This window comes from Opisthorchis viverrini (genome assembly GCF_000715545.1).
Source record: "Opisthorchis viverrini unplaced genomic scaffold opera_v5_251, whole genome shotgun sequence".
NCBI classification, from domain to species: domain Eukaryota; kingdom Metazoa; phylum Platyhelminthes; class Trematoda; order Opisthorchiida; family Opisthorchiidae; genus Opisthorchis; species Opisthorchis viverrini.
Genome location: NW_008751908.1, coordinates 23,458 through 50,455, shown reverse-complemented (window position 1 = coordinate 50,455; position 26,998 = coordinate 23,458). Strand labels below are relative to the sequence as shown.

Genomic DNA, 26,998 nt, shown 5'->3' with positions numbered 1-26,998 from the left:
GTAATCTGATCAGCATTCCCTGCAAACGTTTCGGGTGTTCTTGACTAAACGCGCCCTCAAATGCTTGTTAAAAATTCCTACAGTCAACGACCATTTTAGGCTCACCAGGTAAGCACACTTCCCGAGTTCTAGTTGACCTTATGCTCTGCTTGTGAGTAGTTTCCTTCATGAAAATGTACAGCGATATCTCGAATGTCGTACTAAATGAAACATGAGACGGTCTTTGTGCAGGCATTCACTTCGAGAGTATCATAAACGAGGGATTCAGCTTAGTCTCCTGTTAACACCAACTTACTATGAAAGCGAGTGTAGCTCGTTTTGGCTGTTCGTTTAGTAGGTCGCTGATTATGTAAACAAATGCTTATGTTCGATAAGCATATTGATTTTCCTACTGAAAGAAATCGTCCAAGAGGGGAGAATACAATTAAGATCTTTTTGATATGCACACTGGTGAGACCAATTTTTTCTCCCTACATAAGCACCGTTTCAGGTCATTTAGGAAATTTGTCGAAATGCTGGTTGCTCGGGTGTGATTATTGGCTGTTGAGTAATACCCACTCAACAGCGCACATTAGCGAAATACAGTCATTTGCAAACAAAGTTGGTTTTGCGAGAGACTCACCTGGAACCCGACTGACTCTCTTTGTTTTGATGTTTCCAGGCGACCGGATGTGCTGCATCAACCTGCCTCATGCGTGTTTCAGTTGGTACGCTATTCGAATATCGCGACGCATGTATAGACGCAAATGAGTGTATTTCGCTAATTTCGTGCAATTTGGTTTCAAGTGGAACTCGGGGACTGCGCCTGCTTCCGAACACCCCGTAACCCATTTGTCTATTTGTTCTTGGGTGGGCTCATTGGATCAGCTAGGCCTGGGAGAAAACGAATTAATCAACTAACTATCCAATTTACTCCTTTTCCGGCCTCTGGATCCTTCGGAGTTAGCATAGACTCGATCACTCCAATTCTCCTGTATGTGCTGTTAAACCGGCAAGTACGAGAGATATCTGTGAAAAGCAACAGTATTCACGTGGTACTCCACTTTCTTCATTAAGTGTTGCTCAGTGTAGCGCCCATAGAATCGCTCCCAATTCCAGCCATGTTCGTTGTGTATTAGAACACCGTCAGTTACGTCGGTACTTTGTTCGGAATTTGAATCAGCTCCTTGTGGAAAGTTATTACTGGATTCCTTGAACCGTAAGGGCAAGTACAGCCAACTCATTCGCCCAAACGATGTACCGAAGACTGTCAGTTAGCTGTGCTCTTCATTGGTTTTCACTTGTCAAAGTGCCGAGGACAGATCTGTCGTCGTGAAGAAACTCGCTCCGTTCAGTTCTGGTAGAGAGTAATCTGCCGCGGGGATTCGTTAATGCTGTTGTCGTGAGACAATATTCAATGGCTTAGGATCAGTACACACAACTGACCCTGACATTCAACTTTACCGCAGTTTACTTAGGCCTACCCGTTGTCCAGTTGGGGGCGAGATGGCCCAAGTGGTTAGAGCGCGAATTTACTGACCGGAAGGTCCGTGGTTCGAATTTGACCTCCGCCACTCGAATTCCTCTGTCTAGGCTTGGGCAACCTGGCAGTATCCCAGCCCTAGTGCTTCCTTCGGGTGGCATGGCAGCTAGGCACGGAAGGGTGCTACAGTTGAACGCTTTCTTTCCTTTGTCCAGTTGCATTTAACGCTTAAGGTGAGACTATTGGGTTTCCGGCAAAATTAAAGCTACGGCAGCAGTGGTATCTACCGGTGATAAGCTGGCTTTAGTTTGAGTCCGCGCAGGGATCATGGGGCGTCCAACATGACATGGCCCAGAGCCGAAGATTCACAGTGGCATGTGTTGATGCGTCGATCCAAAAACAACTAGTGTCATTCGGGTGGCCCTCTGGTGATCTTTTCGTCTTGGATGCCGAGGCCTACTCCACCACTCTTCGAGCTGTCAAAATTCATTCGCAAAGTTGCACGATTTGGCCGTGTCTTTTAGCGCGAGGACGTATTGACTGACAGATTCGTCTGGCTTCTATGTAGCTGAAAGAAATGGAATCGTTCCTGAGTTCCGTTGATTTGCTGCAAACACAACTCAAACTTGGTGATAAGTGTGACTTTGTCACTCAGATCTTCCGTCCTTTCAACGAATCTATCGTCACCCCACTTACTGCGTGCCGAAACAGCGATTTGACGTCCTCTTTAACATAGCAGGAATCTTTTTGTTTGTTCGTTTTGAAAGCCGCCAGTCTCTGGAAACCCAATGCTATTCATTGGGTTTATTCTATTTCTTGAGATCATGAATCGGGTTTTTCTCCTGATACTATGCCGCGATTCCGGAAAACAGTCAAGAGGAAGGCTTCAGTTCGCTTCAGGGGATCTCGGTTTATTAGGGAAGCACTGTTGTCCATTGTTCTGAATGCTGAATTTGGTTGTTCGAATGTACTTGACCGTCACTGGTCCATTTCCTCATTTGTGCCGCAGTGGCTTTCGTCAGTCGACTGCTATTTCAAATGTTCCGATTGTTTTAACTACATTGCTAACCAAGACAAACGTATCTTGCTGACTGGATCACCGTAGCCTGAGTCCACCCTCGACTGTGCACTTCGGTTGCTGATTGACCGACGTGGGACAAAATTAGCACGATTTTTTGTCCATTGTGTTATCCCTTCTAGGATAGGTTCAACTTCCATCCTAATTTTACGGGTAGTTTGTTTGGTTGCCTTGAGATCGACAGATTGGATAGTAAGCCTCCGAAACTCGGATTCAGGTAGACGTATACTTGTGATGGTTCATGTGAAACCATCACCAATTCTTGATGAATATTGCTCACATACACGGTCAGATAAGCGTCTGGTCATATGACCTATGTAGCTTGTACAGCAATCGTTTTAATTTGTTCCCATTGTATCAGTAATATTAGGAAATTCAGTTTCACATAAGCACTGGCATGAACTATTTCTGCATTTCTGTGGTCGGTCGTCTTGGCCCAACAGATCACAAATTTATTTAGTTCTAGTCAGAAACGGCGTGTTTGATCGTGCGTATCCATGAGTAAATGTGGAAATTGGGAGAAAGAGGTACATGGCTCAATCGATCGCCGAGAATGGCGGATTACGCCAGTGATTTACTCGACCAGACCGATTACGTCACAGACTGGGTTGGGGAAAAGGAATAGCTCATAGACCAATATAACGCGGATATATGGGTTATACAATGGATTTCAGTAGTCCATGCGGTTGCTAACAGTCTGAATCGTAGTGTCCGTGACCGGTTCAGGAATACCCGATATGAGGCTTGTAAGATGCTTCCTTGTTCTGTGGTATGGGTGGTTTCGAACAGATGCAATGCGATTGTTTTCGGGTTTGTCTTCTTCCAACCACCATTCAGAATCCTGTTTGATAAGTCCTCTGTCCCACCACGGACGCATGATGTTCGGCACAAACATACAAATGAATAATCACAGAAGTTGGTGGTGGAAATTGGTAATATATGTTTTAGAATGATGGGTTGGAGACCGTGTCAATACAGTTATATAGAGGTAGTATATTTTGAATAGAAGTTTGTTATAGACATGGTTTATCAGCCGCATATTGCTTGGTATTCTGTCTTGTGACCGTGAACCGTGTTGGATACCCGCTTTGCGAAAATACCTATTCTAAAAAATTCGGTTCATCGTGTAGACAGTCGAGGGATCTTCACTGCTCTTTCAGTCAGACGCCTGATTAGGTTTCGGTTTCGTTATAGGAAGGCTTTCCGGTGCATGTTCTCATCGGCTCTATCCCCTCATCATTGAGAAGTTTCAGTTGACTGCCTTGTTCCAGTTTAAGGTAGATATTGTTAGTAAAGGTGATTTGAGCGCTGTACGTACAAAGAGGCAACAACCCATTCAGGTTCGGTATAGGCATGTGGATATCCCAGCCACCTTGTTCACTCAAATCGTAGACTTGGTGAGTTTTCTCAGTGAGTCGTACGTAAGTAAATAAGGATACAGCATGAGGGCAGAACACATGTTAATCGTCAACTTCTGATCTCTAAGCTGATCGATGAACTTGAGAGCGTCTGTGAGACATGATGTTGACACTTTTCTTCCGTTTGGCCCTAGAATTCTGGCGAGAGTATGGCACGGAAAACCGAACATCATCATCATCATTGTCAGCTGTAATAACCGCGTACTGGTCGTACACTGGTTGTAGCTGCCACAGTTTCGTTCACCGATGATTGGGGGGTAAGTAGCTGCGCATTGCACGCGTGAGGTGGATGGGCCCGAAAGTCAGACTGGATTCATGTATTTTAGAGGTCATATAGTTGAAGTATTGTACCGGTGCACCAAATATAACCAAAGCTTTAGCACTGATGCTTCCTGTTCGTTTCAAACGTTGCAGTATCTCGGATACAACTATCTTCTATCTTATGTGTCCTTCTTTCTTTTGCTTTTCATTGAATTGGAATTCATCAGACAAGGTGTTATTCGTCTTATAATTTGGTCAGATTCATCCTGTAAAACAAGTCCGGTGACACTCTATGACCTAGATGGTAGGACGTGAATTTCATGTTGGCAACACTTACGACAAGGACAACAAAATTTAGGGCTAATGTTGTAGCCTTCAAAAATGTACCATCCATCCCAAGTCGGGTTTATGGATTGGTAGGGATCTTCACCCACGATGCAAAAGGGTTGAGCTCTCTGGCAAGTTTTTATTCCTCCCCGGACAGTGTTTCTAACTCACTTACCACTGAGCTTACGTATCTCGTGTGGTAGCTGCGTGCATTTGGCCTGGGAACGGTCATATTTCTGCGCAGAATTCGATAACAGTGCTTACGAAAATGATCCGCTTGCCATATTGATTGAGAAAATGGAAGTTGCTCCCGGATTTTCGCGCTTCTGAAATTGGGTAAACACACATTAGTCATTGGATTGTTGCAAGCGACTGAATTTCTGATAAGAACGATTTCAGCGAACAAAGATTTTTCTGTGTTTGATCCTGTCTGCTAGTACATCAAATTTATATGATAGTAACCGGAAATCGGATGCTACAACACAGCTCCGCTTCCATGAATAAAAGAAATACGAACCAATCAGAAGACCTCTCGTTGAGACCGCAAGTGCCATAGAACAACAGTCCAGATCGTGTATGAGGTACCCCTGAACCGACCACGGAGATAACGATTCCGGTTTTTACCAGTCGCAATAATTACTGCAATCCGGTTGCGTGATCCAGACATTTTTGCCCAAAAGAAACTCGCACAGGGTTTGAACTTATGTTGAACCCTACGGATTATACCACTTCACCGATCCAGTCCAGCTGACATAATCAGCTTGACTCAGTGGCCCGTTGATCCGTGTCTCTTGCCCTTCCTTTACGCATTTATTCATGGGTGTGCCTAACTATACACGTGGTGTATTAGTCAAAATGACCAAAACAGAAAACAGTTGTTCGCAACACACCACTCATAAAGCTGCTGAGAACTCTTCGACAGTACACGAGCTGTTCCGCCCTTCCTTGGGCTCATTAGGTAAGTGCAATATCCGAGTTTCTGTCAGTCTTGTGTTCTACTGAGCTCCACATTGGACGGAATTCGCCAAAAACTCTCATTTTCCGACAAATTTCGTTTTGACGGGAGACTCAACTGAATTCATTCGAATCTAATCTTTAACATCTTCGTCCTCATCATAACTTCCGTGGGTGTCTTCAATCGGTAGCAGTTACACAAACCGCACGACTAGATAATTCCAATTGTACACGTGAGCATCACTACTCATGGACTGCTGATAGTGTCACAGTGGATCAACTGTGCTCTAGGTGCATATCGCTCAAACATGACCACCAACTCCGGGTTTCGACGGCCTTCCATCCAATTAGACAAGATTGGAGAAACCAGCCGGGAACAATGAGGACCAGTATTGTGAAAACTACCGAGATCACCACATTTGGACAACTTTACTTTGTTCCAGGAACATTTGCCTATATTATATTTAACCTGTTTGACATCTCGCGCCACAGACTTTACAAGTTCACCTGGGTGACGATCTAGTTGCTCTTCAGTTTCGGCTGGGCGCGATGGTAGTTGAGCTAACCCGGTTTTCTCAAAACCTCTACAGATAATCCCACTATCTTGGCGAAACAACGTATGCCTCACTACGACTCCCTTTTCCGCTGACTATTATACCGTTACGTATGAGTGTTTGTCTAATATAAGCTAGAATGGAAGCCTAAGGAGACGTCCCTGAAAACTTATTTGTTGGCTTAAATTCCCCTGATACTGATGTGCCGATATTCGGTTAAGCTCCGACTATTCAAGGTAGACACCAGTATAAGTGATTAACCGAACTCAACATCAAGAAAGGGTATCCAAAACTAGGAGTACACTGCCTCTTTGTGCTATGTCCTAAAAGCTGTTTGATTCTACCAAATAGGACTGAGAACAAATATACCGCTGGTCATGGAAAGTTCCCGATTAGCTGCTCTGCAGGTTTCAAGTTATTAAAATCGTTTCAGTGTTATATATGTCTAGTGCAACCATCCGTTTGCTTAAATTCAGAATGCAACACCCGACGCACGTGTCCCGTTGCGATTTGTTTGACTTGTCCGGTTAATTCTATAGTGCTCGTTTCGTCAAATTTGGTTGTCTGGCTGGGCTTTTACGCCTCCAAAATAACAATGTGTGGCCGAAATACAGTCGATCGGGTGGTGGATTTGGGACAGCCCATATCGATTGCAACAACATTGGGACATGGCCACGCAACGATATGAACCATAGAAACTGGCCCACATTATCGTAAGTTACGTTCTCCGCCTACAACTCTCTCATTTTTGTTCGGAACTCTCAGTAATTGAATACGTGATGTCCAGACATGTATGATGCCACCCGGTGATTGATATGAACATCCATTCGATCAACAGAACTGAAACGCGCAGTGAGGTGCGTTTTTCAACACTGATGTTGTAGCAGACTTCCGTCTTCAACCAGCAGCCGTTGCCTTAGATTATTTGATCTTGCGGAGCAATTTTTCTTCTGCACTCTCGGGATGGCATGTCTCAGGAAGGAGTGAAGGTCGTTTCCTTGGAATTAAAATCACTCAGGCACACTCCACATGAAAAGGACGCTTTCGGAATTCCCTCTCACTTATTCGCTAGGGCATCAGGCTTCAAGTGAACAGGGAACGCTGAATATGATCACGTAAGGCTGAATACTGCATCAGAGCTTACATCCTGTTTCCATATAGCAGACTTTTCGAACTACCATTAAAATCACTATGGACGTATTTTCAGTACTCCTGGATTTCATGTGACTATAGCTCCTCTTGCAGATGAGATACCGGTTCATTACCACTTCCCCTTCCACGATGTTCGGTCTCTGGTTAAGTTTCTGTTATATCTGCTGATTCGCCGGCCTGTGGTATCTGCTACTGACCCGCTCCAGTGCCTAGTGTCGGAGAGAAGACTCACAGAAGGGAACACAGTAGCTATATTCCAACAAAGTGGTTGCGAGAGCGCGAGTGCGTGCGAGTGCGAAAAGTACAACGTCCTGAAGCTTTTTATTGGAAGGACACTGAACTTGGTTCAATGCTGACGCACGCGGTCTGGCTTTAGTACGAGGCAGCGACGTGCTGCATATTGCGGAGGCGTTGCCTGTCCTTGATCAACGCTGACTCGCTCTGTCTGGGTTTGATGCAACGCTGTGACGCGCTGCATATTGAGGAGGCGTTGTCTGTCTGGTCAACACCCAGCGGAGCTGAGAGTCGCCGTAGGTTCCGGGCATTCAGTGGTTGCTTCCAGGAAGCTGACCTTCCTGATAGTTTCACCCAGATCAGTTCAGTACCGAGTTCGTTTCTGAGTCGCACCATCTCCTTGTTTTTTTTTTATCTCTGAGACAGAAATTGACTACACCACGAACGCACTGGTTCCTCACGGTCGTTTACAAAAATTCCAATCAAGAAATGATGGTGGCATTAACTTTGACTGCAATACGGTTTGACAATGGACACGCCGCAGCATCATGGGGACTACGACCATTGGGAGAATGTTCTCACTTAAAACCAGTTGACAACCAACTGCCATCCTTGCAGAATTCCATTATTGGACCAATTCAGCATCCGATTGGGATTGAACGTCGTGTGTACTCAGCGACCCATGTTATTGTTTGATGCGTGGAATTGTTCAGTCATCCATGCTGTAAAAGAATGTACCACAGCCGTGCTGTTGATCAATTCATGAACTCGAATTTCGCCTGATAAGTGTTATGACAAATATTCCGCAAAATGTAGTAACGTGAGGTATTGTACCACATAATTTTCGTTGGAAGTCATTCGAAACATATGAGGCTGTTTTTTTCTAAAACTAGAGTAACCAATCGCTGAGCTACAACGGACCACACTGGGCATCGCGCTTATTTCTCCGTGCGGGAACATAAATCCCTAGGTAAACGATTGAGAGTATGGTATCTGCGTATTGAAATAGGTTGATCTAAGTATCGTATTGGTCGATATATCTGTTGCGAACTACGTCCAAAACTAATCCGGCACACAACGACTGAAAATTGATCATTCCGGATAGGAATTTTCAGTGTACACACCAGTGGAATTGGTTACGTATTGTGTCCGGCAAGGTATCCGGCGACGTGCGACCCCAATCACTCGGATTTCAGCCGAGAAGACGCAGAGGTTTTAAGGCATTCAGTCTGACTATGGCTGCTTTCATTTCGTGTTGTCATGTCTTCCGTGAACTGTACGCCAGTAAAAATGTAGGATTAGAAAACAACTTATCATTTGGTTAGCTTTGATAAGACGGGCAAATTTCATTGTTCAACCAACTTAACTCGATACTTTTGTGTACTGGTCCGGAACTCATAACCAAATACTCACAAACATAAGTTTGCTTCTTTTGGACAATTTGCAACCGGCTAACACCTGCAATGCTGAAAATATAATAGTAATAAAATTTCTGGACGTTCACTGTCACGGGGTCGGAGGTGCCGAGTTTCGGAAGTATGAAACAATAATAACCTTATGAATGACTCTTTAGATTCCATGAAAGCCACTTATGAAGCCATAAGTGACTCACTTATTTTAGCCAACTCATTGTTGTGATCCGTCACAGCACCAATCACGGTGGCTTCAGCCATCAACAAACTTGAACTATTCATCCTGAAATGTTACCCGGCTACAAAGGGACAAAAACACTTGACGTCGAACAACTGAGTGTGTGCAGCGTTTACCTTGATTCACTTATTGTTGAACTCATGTCGGATGAGCCCACGAGATCTTACTGCCCTGAACGTGCATCAGTTAGGCTGTGCGTGTCTAACGTGTACCGTTGATTACAGCATTTTTTCTTCGAGTTCCGCTGTAATTCTGCCATGGTGAGGAGGTACAGCTGATACAGCAGAGATCTGCATACCGTTGAGTTCGGCTCTCATCCTTTTCTGTGTGATCGATGAATGGACTGGATGGATGAGTTGGAGTGGGGCGCGCATTAACGCTCCATTGATCACCTGTTTACCAGTTTATGCTTTCCACAATCACTGGAGGTATATGCTGCCTGAAGGGGAGGGCCCCTCAATCTGTTAGAAGCACTGCTGACTTTCGATAATGCACCACGGGTGTGAAGAAAAAACTGATCACCTTTTCTGTTGGTTACGATGAGCTGAATGTGGGATATCAAGAGCCGGAACTAGTGACGACGATGCTAACAACTACTGCACCTCAGACAATTCATGAGACAATGAAGGTTGCCGTGAACAAACGTTTGCGTAGAGCAAATGCTGAACATAACATGCAACGTGACCAACGTTTGAAAAGTTTCAAAGTACAATTCTTATGTCTCGTGACTTCACTTCATACTCCCGTCTGTGAGAATCTGAAGCATGAGGTCCCTTTGGAATGAGCCACCACAACTCTTCGGTATACTAGGTTTCAGGCAATCAGCAGACTGTTAGCTCGGCTACATGCAGCAATTGTACCACCATGGGGGTCTGAATTGTCCGCTGGTTCGTTGTGGTAAAGCCGGTATAAAGTGTCTGATCGGGGAATCTGAATTCGTCACGTACCGGACTCCGGGTATTCGAAAGACGACTGATATTTAACAGACGGTCCTGAATAGTGTGCATGCGGATCCTTTAACGGAAACGTCAGGTATGGTATGAACATTCTAACAACTGATGAAGAGTTTCCTTCTTACGTTGAGTACCCCAACTTGTTTTTGGTCACTCTAGCTGCTGGGTTAGAAAAGGGTACTTTGCTTTCCGGGGATGCCGCAGCATGAACGAATTACATGTTGAAAACGTTATCATTAGAGTTCCGTGAGACCTGTTACTGATTGCTTCCTCAGCACCTCTACCTTTGCGCAGTCCTGAAAGGCAGCAGCACACCTACAGAGAACAGATGACCAGCAATGACAACATAGCCGTTGGATTCAGGTGGCTTTATCCGCCAACTCCTAAGAAGCTGATTTGTTGTTGGTTTGGGATCAGGGTTTGGCCAGCCCCACATGACAGACGGCAACCGAGTTATGGCGCCTTTCTCTTTGTTGAAAACACCGGCGACACGAGAAGCAGTGAATAGAGCTTCCTGAACACAAGCAAAATAGCAACAGTTTACATGGAATTATTTGCTTGTTTCCGAAGTCATCCGCCCCTGACCATGCTGAGATGAGAGGGGGCGCGATTAGACACAATTCGGTACCTCCTCGTAGATGCTCTCAGTTGAGGGGTTTCGTTGGATAAGTGACTATCACTGAAAGCAGGATGGTTGAAGTGGAGAAAGTCAGCCTAATGTTTTCACTACTTATAAGTCCATTCCAAACTTTACGATAGCTCAGGTTCCCCCTTCTTGGGGTAAATCAGGCAGGCTTAGGCTGTGAGTTTCTATCAACATGGTTTCCTACTTTACCGACCGTTTGCGCGCATTTGGCAGAATACGCACTTTGAGAAATTACAAAATTGTTTGGAAGAGACTCAGATGAATCCCCAGGCCACGATATTCTTTTCAACTGAATGTACTGCACGAAGCTGAAGAATATGACAAATGAAACATTCAGTTGGGTCTCCATAGTAATTTGCAAATGAGTGTATTACGCTGGTTGCATACACTTTGGTGTTGCGGTGGAATGTGGGGCTGATAGGAACTCGGGGACTGCACCTACCTAACTGATATTAAGAAGAGCCAGAACGGCAGTGGGATATCAAGGGGTTTCAGGAAACTTTTAACCAATGAGTTATGTTGGGAAAGTACACTACGGTATCTTGAATACAGTGTCAACTTGGACATGATGCGAATAGTACGCAGCACATTCAGTTGAATAGCATCGTACACGAGTTCCTCTTGAACACCGAAGTAATTTGTCAAGGAGTACCGCATCTTTGCCTTCATAATCTTTAGCGCTGAAAGCATTCAGGTAACGTGTGACATGGAAATGGTTAGAAGTCAGTAAGGCCATACAAGGCGATCGAATTCAGCCACTGATTTGGTTGGACGCTTGTCTGTTCCCTCAGCAATTTTGTGCGTACGGTCTTTCACGGTACCAGGTTGTCATCATTAACTATCGGAATCAAGAAGACTTGGATTGTTGAAATTAAATCATTTGCTAGAAGTTTTCGGCAACCTTGTGAGTAATTCGTTTCACCGATGAAGGATTCAGGTTAGCTTTTGATTATAACTAAATTGTTGAAATCAACCTGATAAACCGCAAACTGATTGTGTCCCGCGACCGATTCAGTGAGCATGCGCGATTCAGTCCAACATTTCGGCTATTGCTCGGAAATTTGTGCACGCAGATTTTTATTGATTCTGGTGACATAAGTAACGCAGCAATCGCAGTTGAGTTAAGAGGTGTCATGATCAGAAAAGTATTCTACGTGATTTTGAATTTGATTTGTTCAGTTTACGATAACCCCATAAATTATGAAGCAGATGGTGGAGTTGCTGTCTATGTCCTTGATGCTGAAACAGCATGTGTGGAAATTATTAGGACGGAACCAGCAACCACGTTAAAGGCGTTTGTAGTGGTTCGAAGGTGGGCCGTCGAAAAGATCGTTCACAGTCTCACACTTGGTCATCCGAGCTAGGTTCGGCCCGTTGTCGTTCATAAGAGGTGGCCATATGGTAATCTTGGAACTTCGGAAAATAAGACATTCCAGTCACCCTGTTCAAGTAACAAAGGTATATTTTCAGATCGGAGTGAGTAACAGATCACTCTATACACTGACTACCTCTGCTGCTCGTATTGTCCACCGAACTGCTTGCAGAGTCTCTCAAGACGTTTCCTGAAACACAGGACTGAACCAGGACCAAGGTGAACACAAAAACAATCTCTTGTCAACCTAATCGGTTGTGAAGCCCAGCGCCACATTTCACGTTTGACGTGACCACAGTTTGGTGTTTTTGAGGGATTGTTCGCAGCTTGTGAACATGTTCACAGAGCCACTAACCTGTGACAATGTGGGGGAAGTATTGATCGTTACCAATACTGTTCACGAAATTGATGCGAACTGATCAACTTCGTTCGAGCGGAAGGAATAACCCTGTTTTAATGGCTGTAATCTGAGTGCGATAGTAAATTTTACTCAACTCGCCACCTTGTGACAGAAGAATATCAGTGGATTAGGTTTGGGACCAGGGCGCAAATAGAAATTTGCGCCCCTTATATCAACACAGTCGCTTCCTGACTGGCCGAAACGAGATTTACTGTTGCAATACAAACTCGTGAAATGGTGAATCGGATGCCACTATCTCGTATTCTTGTGCTGGGCTGGCCAGGTAGTTTAACTGAGGCTGTCTTCATGAATATAATTATTGATAATCTCGTGAAATGGTGAATCGGATGCCACTATCTCGTATTCTTGTGCTGGGCTGGCCAGGTAGTTTAAGGCTGGCTGTCTTCATGAATATAATTATTGATAATAATCGTTCAGCTGTAGCACTCTCCAAGTGCCTAGCTGCCATGGCACCCGAAGGCAGGAAGGTCTAAGGCACTGCCAAGTTGCAAAAGCCTGGACAGGGGCATTCGAAATGCAGAGGTTTAGTTCGGACCACGAAACATCCGGTCATCACCTTAACCACTGAGCTATTTCGAGCACATTCAGAAAAGATAAGTGGCAATTCGTGACAGCAGTAACAAAATGGGATACTGATCCGGTTGCTCATAGTCTCATCGTTTAGTCGTGCAGGGCCTAGTATCGATCAAAATTAGGATCGATAATTTTCCTTGGTAGAATAATATACAGGGACGTTATCCCAGGATTGACAATAAGGTTAAGATCACTTCTGACAGATTTGTATGTGCGCACAACTCGGTGCCGACAGAACGTTTCCTCAAGCGCGCGAAATTTGGATAGTCACCTGAGGATGCTGAAGGTTACACACTGGGTTCACAGAGGTGTAGACCACTAGCAGGAGAGCCATCATTAAAGCGAGTCTGTCCAGAGGTATATCCAGGCTCCAAGTGAGCGCAAAGTTCTCTCATCGAAAAATCTATTATTTACTAATCAGATATCTGGACAATTAAAAACTACATATTGTTTACCAAGCCTTTCTGAAACGTTGACTTCTCAGTCGGTTCGAAACCTTTTTTCCAATTGATGAGCTCCGAGAAGAGCAAAACCCGTCGTGGGCAGTCGAAGAGTTTTCAGCGACGTTATGAGTAGTGTATTACGACCATGGAAGTGGTTCAACTTCGCTCGGTGCCCCTACATTGGGGCAAACTGCTTCTTTGAGAAAGCGCAAATGAGCTTGGTCACTGAATGCTAGCCTTTACGCGTCATTCTGTTAGAAGAGCATATTCTGAATGAATAGGACCACACTTCACTGCCATACTGGCGGAGCTCCACTCTTCCACCTCAACCTACTGAAATACTCTGATGTTCCGGTGATCAAATGAACCTCTCTGATTAGTCAGAGATGATCGAAACCATTAAGTTTTATCCATCGGTGAGCTTTGGATAGCTCTAAATGTCAAAGGATGAACTTACTGACCGGAAAGTCCGTGGTTCGAACCCAACCTCGGCACCTTGACAGCTCTAACCTAGGCCTGGGCGACTTGGCAGTACTTTAGCCTTCGTGCTTCCATTGAGTGGCATAGCAGCTGGGCACCGAATGAGTGCTACAGCTAAAAGACTATTACTGAAATCATTAGCACAATTGTAGTTCGAGTTTGTTACATGTCTCCGCTCTTCGTAGGTATTCTGGTCGGTCAGCGGGTATAATGTCAATTTGGGCTTCGAGTCCTAGTTTCAAACAATCCGAATGTTTACTCGGGCGCGTCAACGTCGGTAGCTTTTAAATCGGCCAGATGTGTTCGTTCTGGGGCTTGTGTGTGCCCACCTGGCATTCAAGGGATCTATACTCCAGGCGGCCTTGAAAACTGTCTCTCTGACGCTATTTTCAATATTGGTAGCGAAGTGGTTTGCGTGTATCATAAGCCTAGTGATAATGTTTAAGGCACCGGAATAGGCGCTTTCACATCACACTCAGTGGAGAACTGTCTGACCACAAGGATTTTTCCCACTTGCTCCCCCCTGGCAGCCCGTATGCGTCTTTAGGGGGAAATTCTGCAGGCATGAGGAAGCTTCTTCCCCAATAAAATTACTGGTGGTATTCTTAAGTAGCACAAAAAAATTCAGGTCACTGAGTCCCAACTCAGCCACTGTGACTGGAATACTTAGCCGGATATGGTTACATATGCACGGAAATACATCGGAACTGCTTACTACTCGTCAGTAATCGCGCCAATAGCTTCAGAAGCTGAGTTATCTTGAGACCATCTAAACGTGGCAATTATTGTTCGGCTGTTGCGTACTATATGACCAATTGGTGGATGTAAATTGTCTTCTCTTGAGCTTGTTTAAGGTGACTGAGTCTGTTACGCACTAATCAGGTCATTCCAGCTCATTTTCAGTTTGTCCTTGTGGAAAGAGCGTTAGTTTCATTTCTTGAGGACGTGCAACGGACCAATCCTTGCCCGCATGGCATGTCGATGAACAAAACCTTGTCCTCACTTACTGTTCGTCACCTTTTTGTAGCCAAGTTCAAATGAGTGAGTACTGTCCTCACTCGTCAAAACTCTTTATGCCTCGGTTTTGATGGTTATACTGCCCCAATATTCTGTATCACGCCTTCTGGATTGCTCAATAAGTAAATACAGTACACACCTTTTGGCAATCTCTTATCTAGTTGGACCACGTCTGCGTTCCAGAGTTGATTTTGTACGCTCTAATTTCAAACATTTAAGACAGCCAATCTACTCCTATTTATGACCAGCTGTTTTTCCGGGTAAGAAATAAAGATTAATGTTCATGGTGCAGTCTGGTTTTTGTTCGTGACCAAAAAACATGGAACGAGGAAAACAGCAGCGTCTGTTGATGCATCATCAAAAACTCCATCAAACGCAAAACCCATATCGGTTAGTTTGGAGGTAGCGATTAATCAAGGAAGTATAGTTTTGGAACGACTATAAATTGGATAACCACTTATCATGCAATGATATAGGAGACAAATTTATTACACTGCAGAATGGCGACCTCTTCTGAACTACCCACCTGCATCGGTTACTCTATCCTAAACTTTGCTAAAGAAATCTTCTGTCCTGATCTGCCATAGATTCTGTCTGTGTGCGATAGGTTTGGGGCTCGTCTGCTTCGGCCTAACGATAAGAGTCTTCAGGATATTGCACCTACATAAGTGCATGTTTGTTCTTTTTAGCTATTTGAGACCAGGTAGTTTGAAGGATGAAACAAAGTGTCTATTCATCGCCGTGGACTTATCTGACCTCAGTAGTTCTAAAAAATTATTCAATACAATTGCAATGTTCGATTCCTTTTTATCACAATGCAGTGTGGTGTATTACTTTTAACGAATTGAATGTAGGGTTCAAACAGAAGGATCTCAGTGTAGAGGGGGGCTAGAAATCCTTCGACTTTTTGACGCTCAAAGATGTACCGACATCGACGGAAACATTGGATATCAGAGGTTCTGACGAGCGAAACGGTTCAAGCGCTGTATTTAGTATTCGTAAGCTATAAAATATCCTAAATACTCTCCGCCCTGCTGCATCATCGGACGAAGTTCATTGAGGTACTTTCTCCTGATTAGAAACTGAACTGAAGAGTAATAAATTTGTCCCCCACTTCCACGTTTTGTTCATAATTTTGTGAAATACCATGAGAATCCACTCAAGGCTTGACCATCATAAGGTTACATGTAGTTCTAAGAGTCAGGATTTACATACGCTTTTTGATCACCTGTACCCCTACATTTCACTCGTAAACGTTGCTCAATAGATTCCTGCTTTTGGAACAACGAGGAGTTACCACTCTTCCTCGTAGACGTTACTACAGAGATATGTTAGGGTTACCGTTCACTGGCTTTCTGAAATGGGGAATAGTTGGTTTTCGTTAGCATAATAATTCTCGCCGTTACAATCAGCTCCCTCTTCTTTCCTTTCGTCCGAAAAACGTATGCTATGTGCTTGTCACTTGATCACTGAGCTGTTCACATCATGTGTAAATTTTCCTGCCGTTCATAGCTAACCATCAGTTCTGAATTGTCTGTATGGTTTGTGACGATTTCCAAGTGGCTTTGATATCTGGCTGTTGGTAGGCCTTCTCCATGGTCCCTGCTAGAGACACCTTCTTGAGTGAACCGTCCTGAATTCACTAGGGCTTTAGTTTCATTGCTTTCTGTCGACGGCGTCTTATATAGCACGTATGCAATATATGCCAATCCTTTGGTAGCCTTTTCTTGTTTTATTGAAACACACAGCCCTGTTACTTTTGAAGGTGGAGGTACCATCAGCAAACGTACCTTGCCATCGGATTAGTGATTGACCCAGTGGTTTCAGTTGTGCTTAGCCGTACGTGACATTCACCTATGTTCTGGGTTAATAAGCTTCAAAAGGGAAGTTCACTTTTTGCCTATGTAGCTTGTAAAATGATGAAAGAGGCCATTACTCGTTACGTGATGATTTGGTCTTTTTCAATGAAAATTTCGCTTTCTAAGTGAAGACAGTCTATGCTGAAGCACGGCTGAGCTGTTTCAACCTTATTGGGAGTCATAAGCAGTGAACACCTTACAAAGCTCAACAGAATTTCAAACCCACGACCTACAGGCTAGTACTCTGAACACTTAACCGTTCAGTTACGAGTGGCTGATCGGTGATGCGATTAGATCGCACTTAGACAGGATATAGAGCCACACACATTTCAATAACGGAATCAAAATCACGCAATCGTGCCGACAGGGTCCCCGGGTGACGACTTTTCAAATTAAATTTTCACCCATCTTGTGAATTTATTTTTCCTCTGGGCTACTTAGAGATAAGTTGTGGGCATCTGAGGCGTCGGAAAAACTACCCACATCATCCGGGGATGAGCACATTCACCTGTTCAGACGTGGTAAATCAGGCACGTCCGGCGTTCACTGCTGGACCAATAGCAACAAGCTCACACTCGGAATCCAAACCCCAAGGGTCTACCGTGTTGGTGAGTTGTAATAGGAGCGAAACGCGAGTCCGGTGCTTCCCCTTTTGGTGTGGGGCACTAGGATAGGAAAAACTTTCAAATGAGTGGGACGTGAATGTGATTACCTATAGATGGTTGGTAGTGACATTTGAGATGCATATTTTGTCCCATAGGTAAAGCCACCGTATTTTGAAAAGCCGAGAAGCACCATACAACTGTTTCATCCTCAACGGGAAACACCGCAATGCGCACCTATGTAGCTTGTAAAATGATGAAAGAGGCCATTACTCGTTACGTGATGATTTGGTCTTTTTCAATGAAAATTTCGCTTTCTAAGTGAAGACAGTCTATGCTGAAGCACGGCTGAGCTGTTTCAACCTTATTGGGAGTCATAAGCAGTGAACACCTTACAAAGCTCAACAGAATTTCAAACCCACGACCTACAGGCTAGTACTCTGAACACTTAACCGTTCAGTTACGAGTGGCTGATCGGTGATGCGATTAGATCGCACTTAGACAGGATATAGAGCCACACACATTTCAATAACGGAATCAAAATCACGCAATCGTGCCGACAGGGTCCCCGGGTGACGACTTTTCAAATTAAATTTTCACCCATCTTGTGAATTTATTTTTCCTCTGGGCTACTTAGAGATAAGTTGTGGGCATCTGAGGCGTCGGAAAAACTACCCACATCATCCGGGGATGAGCACATTCACCTGTTCAGACGTGGTAAATCAGGCACGTCCGGCGTTCACTGCTGGACCAATAGCAACAAGCTCACACTCGGAATCCAAACCCCAAGGGTCTACCGTGTTGGTGAGTTGTAATAGGAGCGAAACGCGAGTCCGGTGCTTCCCCTTTTGGTGTGGGGCACTAGGATAGGAAAAACTTTCAAATGAGTGGGACGTGAATGTGATTACCTATAGATGGTTGGTAGTGACATTTGAGATGCATATTTTGTCCCATAGGTAAAGCCACCGTATTTTGAAAAGCCGAGAAGCACCATACAACTGTTTCATCCTCAACGGGAAACACCAGCAATGCGCAGTTCACGAAACTCAGGGGACTCTTGAGCGTGCGACTTTGGAGGACTCGCGTTTTCGAAAAACTGCCAATCAAAATCACTTTCTTCTGAGCGCTTCCTCTGTCCAAGTTTCTCGTAAAGAGAGAATACTGTGTGGTTTTCACCTAAATTGTTGCTTAGGTGGAGATTTCTTGAAAATCACATTCAAGGGGAGCAATTCAACTGTGCTTATTTAACCAGTGTGCCGCTGACAGGTGAAGACAAAACAGTTTTTCAACTAGTATTGGCTTTCCCGCAGATAAAATAAGGAAACAATATCCACTGCAATGTAAGTAATACGAAATGTCTCTATGTCCCGGTGACTGTAGTCCAACTTCTCAATCCCATGCATTACTGGACTATAGCTCTGTTGTTGGTTGGTTGGCGATGCTGTTGGTTACTGGAGTTTCTATGTGTTGGTTAATACATGGGTGGCAAGTGATTCAAGGAGAGTCTGAAATCAATATGACCCGATCAAACAGCCACTTGTGCATTCCTCCACCAAAAGCAAAACAATATTTGTTTTCCATGTTGAGGCAGGCGAGACTGCTAACTGTGACGGTCACATTCCGAGTGAGCCGAAATAGATATACAGATCTGTGCAGTCTAGAATTGTGGTGTATCCAATCGTGGGAAGACAATATCGCGGATAGACAGGCAGATCACAGACAGTGAACATGCAGGCTTTTGCTCTCAGTCGTCCTCAATTGAGAGTTTGGCTGACAGGTATTCAACCCCGATAGAGCCAGCCAAGTGGCGACAGCTTTTGTCTATAACGGTTTCGTGTGGTGAAAGTTGCAGCTGATCTATGTCGTTGTCCATATTTCCTCATTCTACTGTAGCCACTTTAGTTAAGCTGCATGAGACCTCAGAGTCTTGCCGAGCAAATACTGATCTGGACTCCTGTCCACCCAGGTATTGTTCTTAATGTTGACGGGACTAGCTGGACCAAAAACCGTTGGGACAACATTTTATGGTTCGTCTCATGACCTATGTGACCACCACCCCAAGTACCAATGAACTTCACCCTGTGTGAAGTTGGATGCGAAAACTTCCTCCTATTAGGGGGAGGGAGAAAAGACCTTTCAGCTGGCTGCCGCGATGTAACTAAGGCGGCTGTACTACTTATTCAAGACGACTCATCCGCATGCTTCGCGAGTGCGCCATGAACAGGAGTGGACAAATCACTATCCAAGTATACGTCAACTCCCCTGCAAAAGGCAACGATGCGCGAATAACCTTGAAATGCTATCAACTCTAAGGATTTGGAGCCCTCGCTTGTCCATCTTTCACAATGGATCACTCGTGTACGATGTGATTACCACTTACTCCTCAATAAAACTGAGTCAAGCAACTGGGTACTCCGGGAAGATCGTAGGATAGCTCCCGAAATATCCACGACCATCGGCCACCAACCTTCGAGCAGTTTCGATGCCACCAAACAAAACATACTGTTTTTGCACGAAAATTGAGCTTGCGGTAAATTTGGACTTTTTGCGCATTCTGGGAACGCAAGCAAAAATAACTTACCACTGCCATTACTCGTCAGCCATTTAATGAATATCCTCTAGTTGGAATGATGTCCATAGGAAAAAAATTGTCTGCAAAAACACAGGCTGATTCGAAATTCGTCAATCGTTCTACGGAACTGCCGTACGGTACCAGTTCGGGGCTGGCGACCACGAGAAACAAGGAGGATTATTTCCCGAAAGCCAACGATGCAATATATTTTAACTTAATCACCATTCTTGCCGTTGTGCTTTAATTAGGAGCCTCTGTTTAATTTCGTGAGGCACCTACAGCAACTAGCTACTGAGCCTAAAATGAATGAATCCACTTTGATGGAGCTGACAACTTTGTGAACTCTTCGGAGGAATTCTGCCCTTCGACCCTTAATCTGACGGGTTCAGTCTGAGCGTTACAGTTTCAGCAGGTACTGTTATGTCCATTTTACTTCAATCCTAGATACAGGATTCAGAAGTATTCTTCCACATTATTGAAGGACGTAGAGATTTTGTAATGTTTAGTTAAGAAACAGTTGCTTCTTCGCTTTTTCCTCGTGGCTTCATCGAACGATTTTTGGCAGATCAGCAATGTGCCGCCTCAGTAAAGAAGATACTGGCTTGAGTTTCCCCTGCCGTTCTGTTCTACTCTCTAACTTCTGTTTGAGCGAAACGGGGTCAACGGAAAACAGCCGTAGGCTGGTAACGTATGCCTTTGTTGACTTCCGGAGAAAGTATCAGTCGTCGCTCGCACTCTCATTGAGTGCCCGCTATCCATTAATGGTCCCTTGATTGGAAATGCAAACAAACCATTTTATTTAGTTGTGACCACATTACGTCTTGTTGACACTTCAAGTGATCCTCCTTGATATCACCAAATGGTTGCTTCATGCACATTCTTCTGCTTGAGACAAGCCTCTCTTTTTGCACTTTCTTTCGTGTGGTTTTCTCTGTTTTCTGTTCATTTTATTTATATCTGACTTCCCGTTGCACCATATTGCGGAACCAGAGAGACAACGACGCCCAAAATGAACAGCGACACCGAATTAAGTCATCCAACCGAACAACTAGGGTGGGATTCAACTTCGTTGAATCCCGAAATGATAGCACTGGGTTTGGCGAATTGCGACCCCACTTTTGGACTGATCATGTTGACTGGATTTGTTGGCCCGTATTTGTATGTGCTTGTACGTGTTTGCACAGCACTGTCCACCGGTACAATCGAATGTTACTGTAGTAATACTGTTCTGGCGGAAACAAACACGAAAATGTCCTTCTCTTGTTCTTGATAAGAGCAATTTGGCAAAATTCAAGTAGGAATGACGCAAGAATGTTTGCGAGTCTTGACTTGTGTGGTAGACTGGTAGCCACTACAACAGCAGTGGTCTCTGTGGATGATGTACGCGGCTCTTCTTAGGAGATAATCGTTTCACGCGAGCGCTCAGAAATAGTCACTGTATGCAGCCACCAGTACCGGTAATTTACCATATATTCATACGAAGATAAGTTGTGTCTACCCGTATCGTTATCTGCCCTAAGAAACACCATCCCCACAGAAGACTGATTGGACTATTCTCTTGCCATTGGCAAAAGCAACTCTCATGTAGATTCAAGGATGCTGTTGAAGAGAGACAGTTTGGATAACCTTACTTATATAGCCAGTTTGGTCACAATGATGTGAGATCTGGTGATTTCGAGGAATCGACCGCGTGACGTAGGCACAACACGTGAGACCCCCGATAGTGCAGGCTCACGTGTTTCGTTCCGTTTGCGGTATGCTTTGCGAGTGCTTTCAGGTCACGTGAAGCATCTGGTCCGAATTGAAACGGTTTCGAATGATTGCATCTTGGTCACACTGTACGCAAAGCTTAACCTGAAGATGGACAGGCGAACACCAGCAACAGGAGATTTTGTCAAACGTACCGCTTCAGGCGAAGACGCCGATTAACGAATTCCAAGTTGATTGGTTTAATCCAACGTGGACAATAATATTGCGATGACCACTTATTAGAAATGGGAGATCCGTTACAAACCGTTTGAAAGATTTTATTCCGTACGTTGCGCCTAAACTGTTAGCCTATTAGACGACTTGCTGAGGCTTTCTTCAAATAAAATGACATGGTTGTACGGCGGTGAGGTGCCAGTGTTTTCATCTGTTGTTGCTGTCAGTGGTGATGATACTGATTAATGATAATGGCCATGACGATGACGATGGTACGAATACCATGGCCTGCAGTTGGACGACTCGGTTTCCAAACTCTGTGAAATTAGCTGCCACATTTTTCTTGATAACATGTAGACTTGTTACTTAAAACAACAAAAATAAAGTTGCTTTGTTATTTAGCTGGTAAACGACAACTGGAAGACCCACTAGGGGTCACTCATTCAATCGTATTAACTGGTTTTCGCTATTGGGTCTGTCACTACATATCCTTACCATGTTCAGCACGGAATTCTGTATCCAGATGGGCATTTATACCGATTAAACTGTGCCAACGAAATTATCCATGGCAGTCGGTTCTTCTCTCGGAGGAATCTCAACCCCAATCTAGATGACGGATGAACTTGTCTGAATCTACCGCATACTAAGGACACATAAATGAGCAAAGTTGGAAGTCGATAGAATTTTCTACGAAGATAACTAAAAGGCAAAACTACGAAATATCTGATTGAGCGGTGAGTAAATTGTGTCTTGACCCCGGAGATCGAGCAAGAAAAAGCTTCACTTTGCTCCTGCAAACTCTCATTAAGCAAAGTCAAAGCATTTTTATTGGTCCTTAAACATTCTTCCTGGACGCCTTTCCGAATCGTGTGTTGTCTGTTTAAATTCATCTGAATTTGATTGGTTTGGATCCTCACCGGCTTGGCCACACTTTGCTTTTGGTGCCCAATTGTTTATATGCCTTAGTGACCAAAACAAGCGAAGCCATCTGACTGAACTTAACTTTCGCTGGCCTTCAGATGTACATTCTGGAATAGTGAGACGATTGGTCGGTGGGCTTTGGGACTGATTCAGACAGTTACTGACTCATCGTGTTGCCTTGTGATTTGTTACAGGCTCTGAATCACCTCCTATCTGTACAACCCGGGTGGATAATGACCAGAATACATAATGCACAGAAATTGGTAATGTGGGGAAATATTGGTAACTCGGGTGAGTTTATTGGTTGTTGATCAGGTGGCTGTTGATCTGTTCGCCGAGCTTGGCAACTGGCTGCCTGCGTGTGCTTATATAGCAGTCGAAGGCTATCTGTTATCTTCTGACGTGATTGGCTACTTGAAGTGTAACGAATTTAGTGAATCTATTGGTCCGTTTGTGATCTTTGTTGCCGTTCTCGAGTTTGATTGGTTGCTTGTACCGCCCTATTTCCTCCACCGTGGCGGTTAGTGTCCCTGAGTCCGCCAGTTGATTTGGTGCTTCGGTTGGACGCCTCCTCCAATCCAATTGATGTGTCCGTTTGAAGGGTGCTTTCCTGCTTCTCCTATGAGTTCCCCGTCTGTTTGTTTGTGCAGCTCTAATCTCTGTGGTCCTGGCGTTCTCTCGCTCTGTGTGGCTGGTAAATGGGATCAATTTCAGTGTTTTTAGATGGCTTCTTCGGTGGAGCACCACGCTTCCGTAAATTCGCGTTCTCTTTTTGTTCTCGCTTGAGCCAGTATGCGAACGCCTCTCCAGTCGAACTCGTGTCCTTCTTGATCTTTGTGTGCGGAGATGAGGGAGAATTGATCGTGTGCACAGAAATCTGGGTTTGGGCCGGCGGTGTTAACCGACCACCTTGTAATTAACAAGATTGTAGCGATACAAAATGTGTTAGGAACCACTGTGTTGGTTGTTTCATTGGTCAACGGAAAAAGTAGTTTATTGATAATGGATCAGGGTGAAAAAAGATGTAGAAGCTCGAGGGTCTGACTGGTGTGTGTCAGATAAATATTCGAAATCAATGATGCACACGGATTTGCCTAAGGCATAGACATATGAGGCTGAATCACCCCTTTGGATTGGTTTTTGACCAACGAAGGCTTTTAAACGAACACGCTAATTCAAGGAAGGCTAATTCTGTCCAAACGTTTATCACAGTGCGTCCCCAAAAACACTTACTACATACGTATGTGTATTGCCATGCGAAGAGCCGTATTTAACAATATGGTTAACCATTTTGGCGAAATACACTCATTTGCAAACAAATTTGGTTTTGTGAGGGACTCACCTGGAACCCAGTTGAATCTCCTGTTTGTACTCTTTCTAGGTAACTGACTGTGCTGCACCAGACCGCCTCATGTTTCAGTCGGTACGATATTCGAGATATCGCGATGCATGTATAGACGTGATACACTACTCAGATTGCTGAAAGTTATTCGACAGTCCACGAACAGTTCCGTCCTTCTTGGGGCTCATCAGATAGGCGCAGTCGCCGAGTTTCCGTCAAACCCAAATTGCACAAAATTAGAGAAATAAAATTTTGTTGCAATGGGCTTCCGTCCAAGGTTGTATAAGCCAAGAATAAGAAGAAAACTCAACAAAAACCTTGTTACGCACTGTTGGCGTGAGGCATCTTCGGCTGTATTTGCTATATTTCTCAATCTGGCCGGATGGTGCTAGCACCAAGTAGTTGCAATTTAGCCGCGGTGGTGTGACGCGTGCAACTGACACACAGAGAGAAAGAGAAAGAGAGAAGGAGTCGCAAAAGTAGCTATGAAAAAGCACCCTTTCTTTACTATTTGGTCGTGGGCCTCGGCAGTCTACTGAAGCATTAGTAGCTTTACTTCTTGCTTACTTACATGGAAGCCTTGAAACTGATTACCGGCCCCCAACTGAGAGAATATTTTACACCTGCTTTCTTGGTGAAAGACGTAGGAAGTAACTACTACCAAAGTTCTGAATGAGTCACCAAAGCCAAGCTCAAAGCCAGTCACACGTTTTTGTTTGCTTTGTAATTCACGCCAATTTCACTGAGGTTGAAAATGTTCGTCTGCATTTCCTTGACAACGAGAACAGTAATTTTGTATGCCAGTGTAGTTGTTAGTAGACCACTTGTATATATATATATATATATATAACTCTCCGTATGGAATCAAACACTTTTCGGTATTATTACCATCATTATTCATTTGTTCTTTCCAATGCCTTCGCACATGCAACCTGCACTGTTTAACCTCTCCATTGAATGTGCGTGAATGTAAGCCACACTACTCTGATATTCAAATAACCACTATTTACTTGCCCGGAATTCCGCATTCATTATCGTGTTCCATGTTGCAAACGTAAGACCTAAAATCAAAGAGGAAAGACGTGTCGATACTGTTCGTTCCTTATGGAGGTGTCATGTGACCGTTCAGTTGTAGCTTTTGATGGTTGTGGAAAACGCAGGAGAGCTCACCACTAGAACACAAGTTTCGGTTGGTCACTGAAGGTTGAATCTCCAGAGATAAAAATTTCTTTCAGTGGGCCTGAGAAAACACTTCAAAGTATAGGGAATTTACGTATGAAGTCAACAAAAGCGCTTGAAGTGTACAAGAAATTCCCAGTGAACAACCTCAACGGAAGGGATATATGCATCCATCGTGAAGTGGCCCATATAATTTCCGTTTTTGGAGCGGATTCCCCTCCATTCTTTTGGGCCAGTTGATAACGTGAGTGCACTTTTGGTGGAGGACTGCTGACGTAATTTCGCTGGCTGTCAGACCTGAGTGTCACCCAAAAAACTTGTAGGAAGATCAAACTGATCAACTTATCTTAGACAGACAATGCTCACTCATATCGCATCCTTTGCCCATGTTTTCTCACTGAAGTCTTCGGTTTTCTGTACAACTGGCCGAACTCACTGGTTTTCCGTGCTCAATGTTTCCGGCCTAAAGGTGTTTTTTGTGGCTTTATTCGTAGTTTTTTTCCTTTTTTAAGTTCTGGGCAGATTACTGACCACAGATATAAGTGTACATGTCCGTTCAAGCTCCTTCTGTCTCAGGTTTCCGGAGATGTGTCGAAATAGGTACACTGCTCACTCCTTACTAGGAACTCAGGATAGGGCGTGACAAGGCGAGTTCTAATACGGCACGCTGAAGTGGAAGTATCATTTTCTTTCAAAAATGAACTCCATAGATCTCCGTGCGCCACAACATAAGGTGATCCACAAGACATAAGTTTTACGTTGTGTAGATGTCATGCCTAGGTCTGGCCAGTTACTCGAGAGCGGGGTAGGCAATGATCAAGGCGTTTCAAGCAATCTCAGTGGGTTAAATGTCACAGTGACCAAAGTCTGTGATCGATCACCAACTTAGAGGTACCAAGGGAATGCGTGCGGAGTAGTGAGCTGGTAAAAAAGACATTATAGAGAAATAATTATTTCTTTGGTAAGCTTCAGTTTGGTCACACAGATAGAAAGATGGTCGACCCATATATTTCCTACCAGGCAGCGACGAATCCATTTCTAAATGACGGGGTACTTCGTTGTTAGGCACGGGACTCACGCACGGACAGCAAGCCCCTGAACTGACAACGAACATTTCGCACAACACCTTGTGCCTTGCATATGGGAATACCCATTTAAGCCTCATGAGGGTCCAGTGACCTCGAAGTGCTGTTTCCTCATACTGACGGGACTGACTGAAGCTGTATTTTACCTTAACTCCTCAGCTGCACATCTCGGCTACCCTAGCCACTTGAAGTGAACAAGAATTTCAATTCTCACAGGGCCATAGTCAAATCAAATAATATTCCGGAAAGTTCGCACTTAAGTTGGTGCATATTTTCTTGGAAAGCTATTTAATTAGACCCTCCATCCCTTTCAGGTGGTCAGCGAACGTATTGTATGGGTTGTTCTGTACTTTGGGTAAATTATTAATGTAAATAAAAAAGTAGATATCCCGGCAGTGAAACCTGCCGGCAGGATGCCGATAGCTCGGGTACGTTTAATGGTTGTTGATCAGGTGATCTTGTCCATCGAGCTTGTCTAGCTGAAGGAGGAGACATAAGTAGTGTGCGGTGCATCTGAGTC

At 44.3% G+C, this 26,998-nt stretch overlaps 1 protein-coding gene across 1 annotated transcript; it reads right to left on the bottom strand.

The window, feature by feature from the left end:
• Positions 1-3,114: 3,114 nt before the first annotated feature.
• Positions 3,115-20,046, bottom strand: T265_09026 (hypothetical protein; the record flags this gene model as incomplete). The annotated part of the gene is made up of 3 exons (XM_009174990.1): positions 3,115-3,143; positions 10,359-10,557; positions 20,038-20,046. 3 exons carry the CDS (start codon positions 20,044-20,046, stop codon positions 3,115-3,117), a joined length of 237 nt encoding a protein of 78 aa, XP_009173254.1.
• Positions 20,047-26,998: the final 6,952 nt, after the last annotated feature.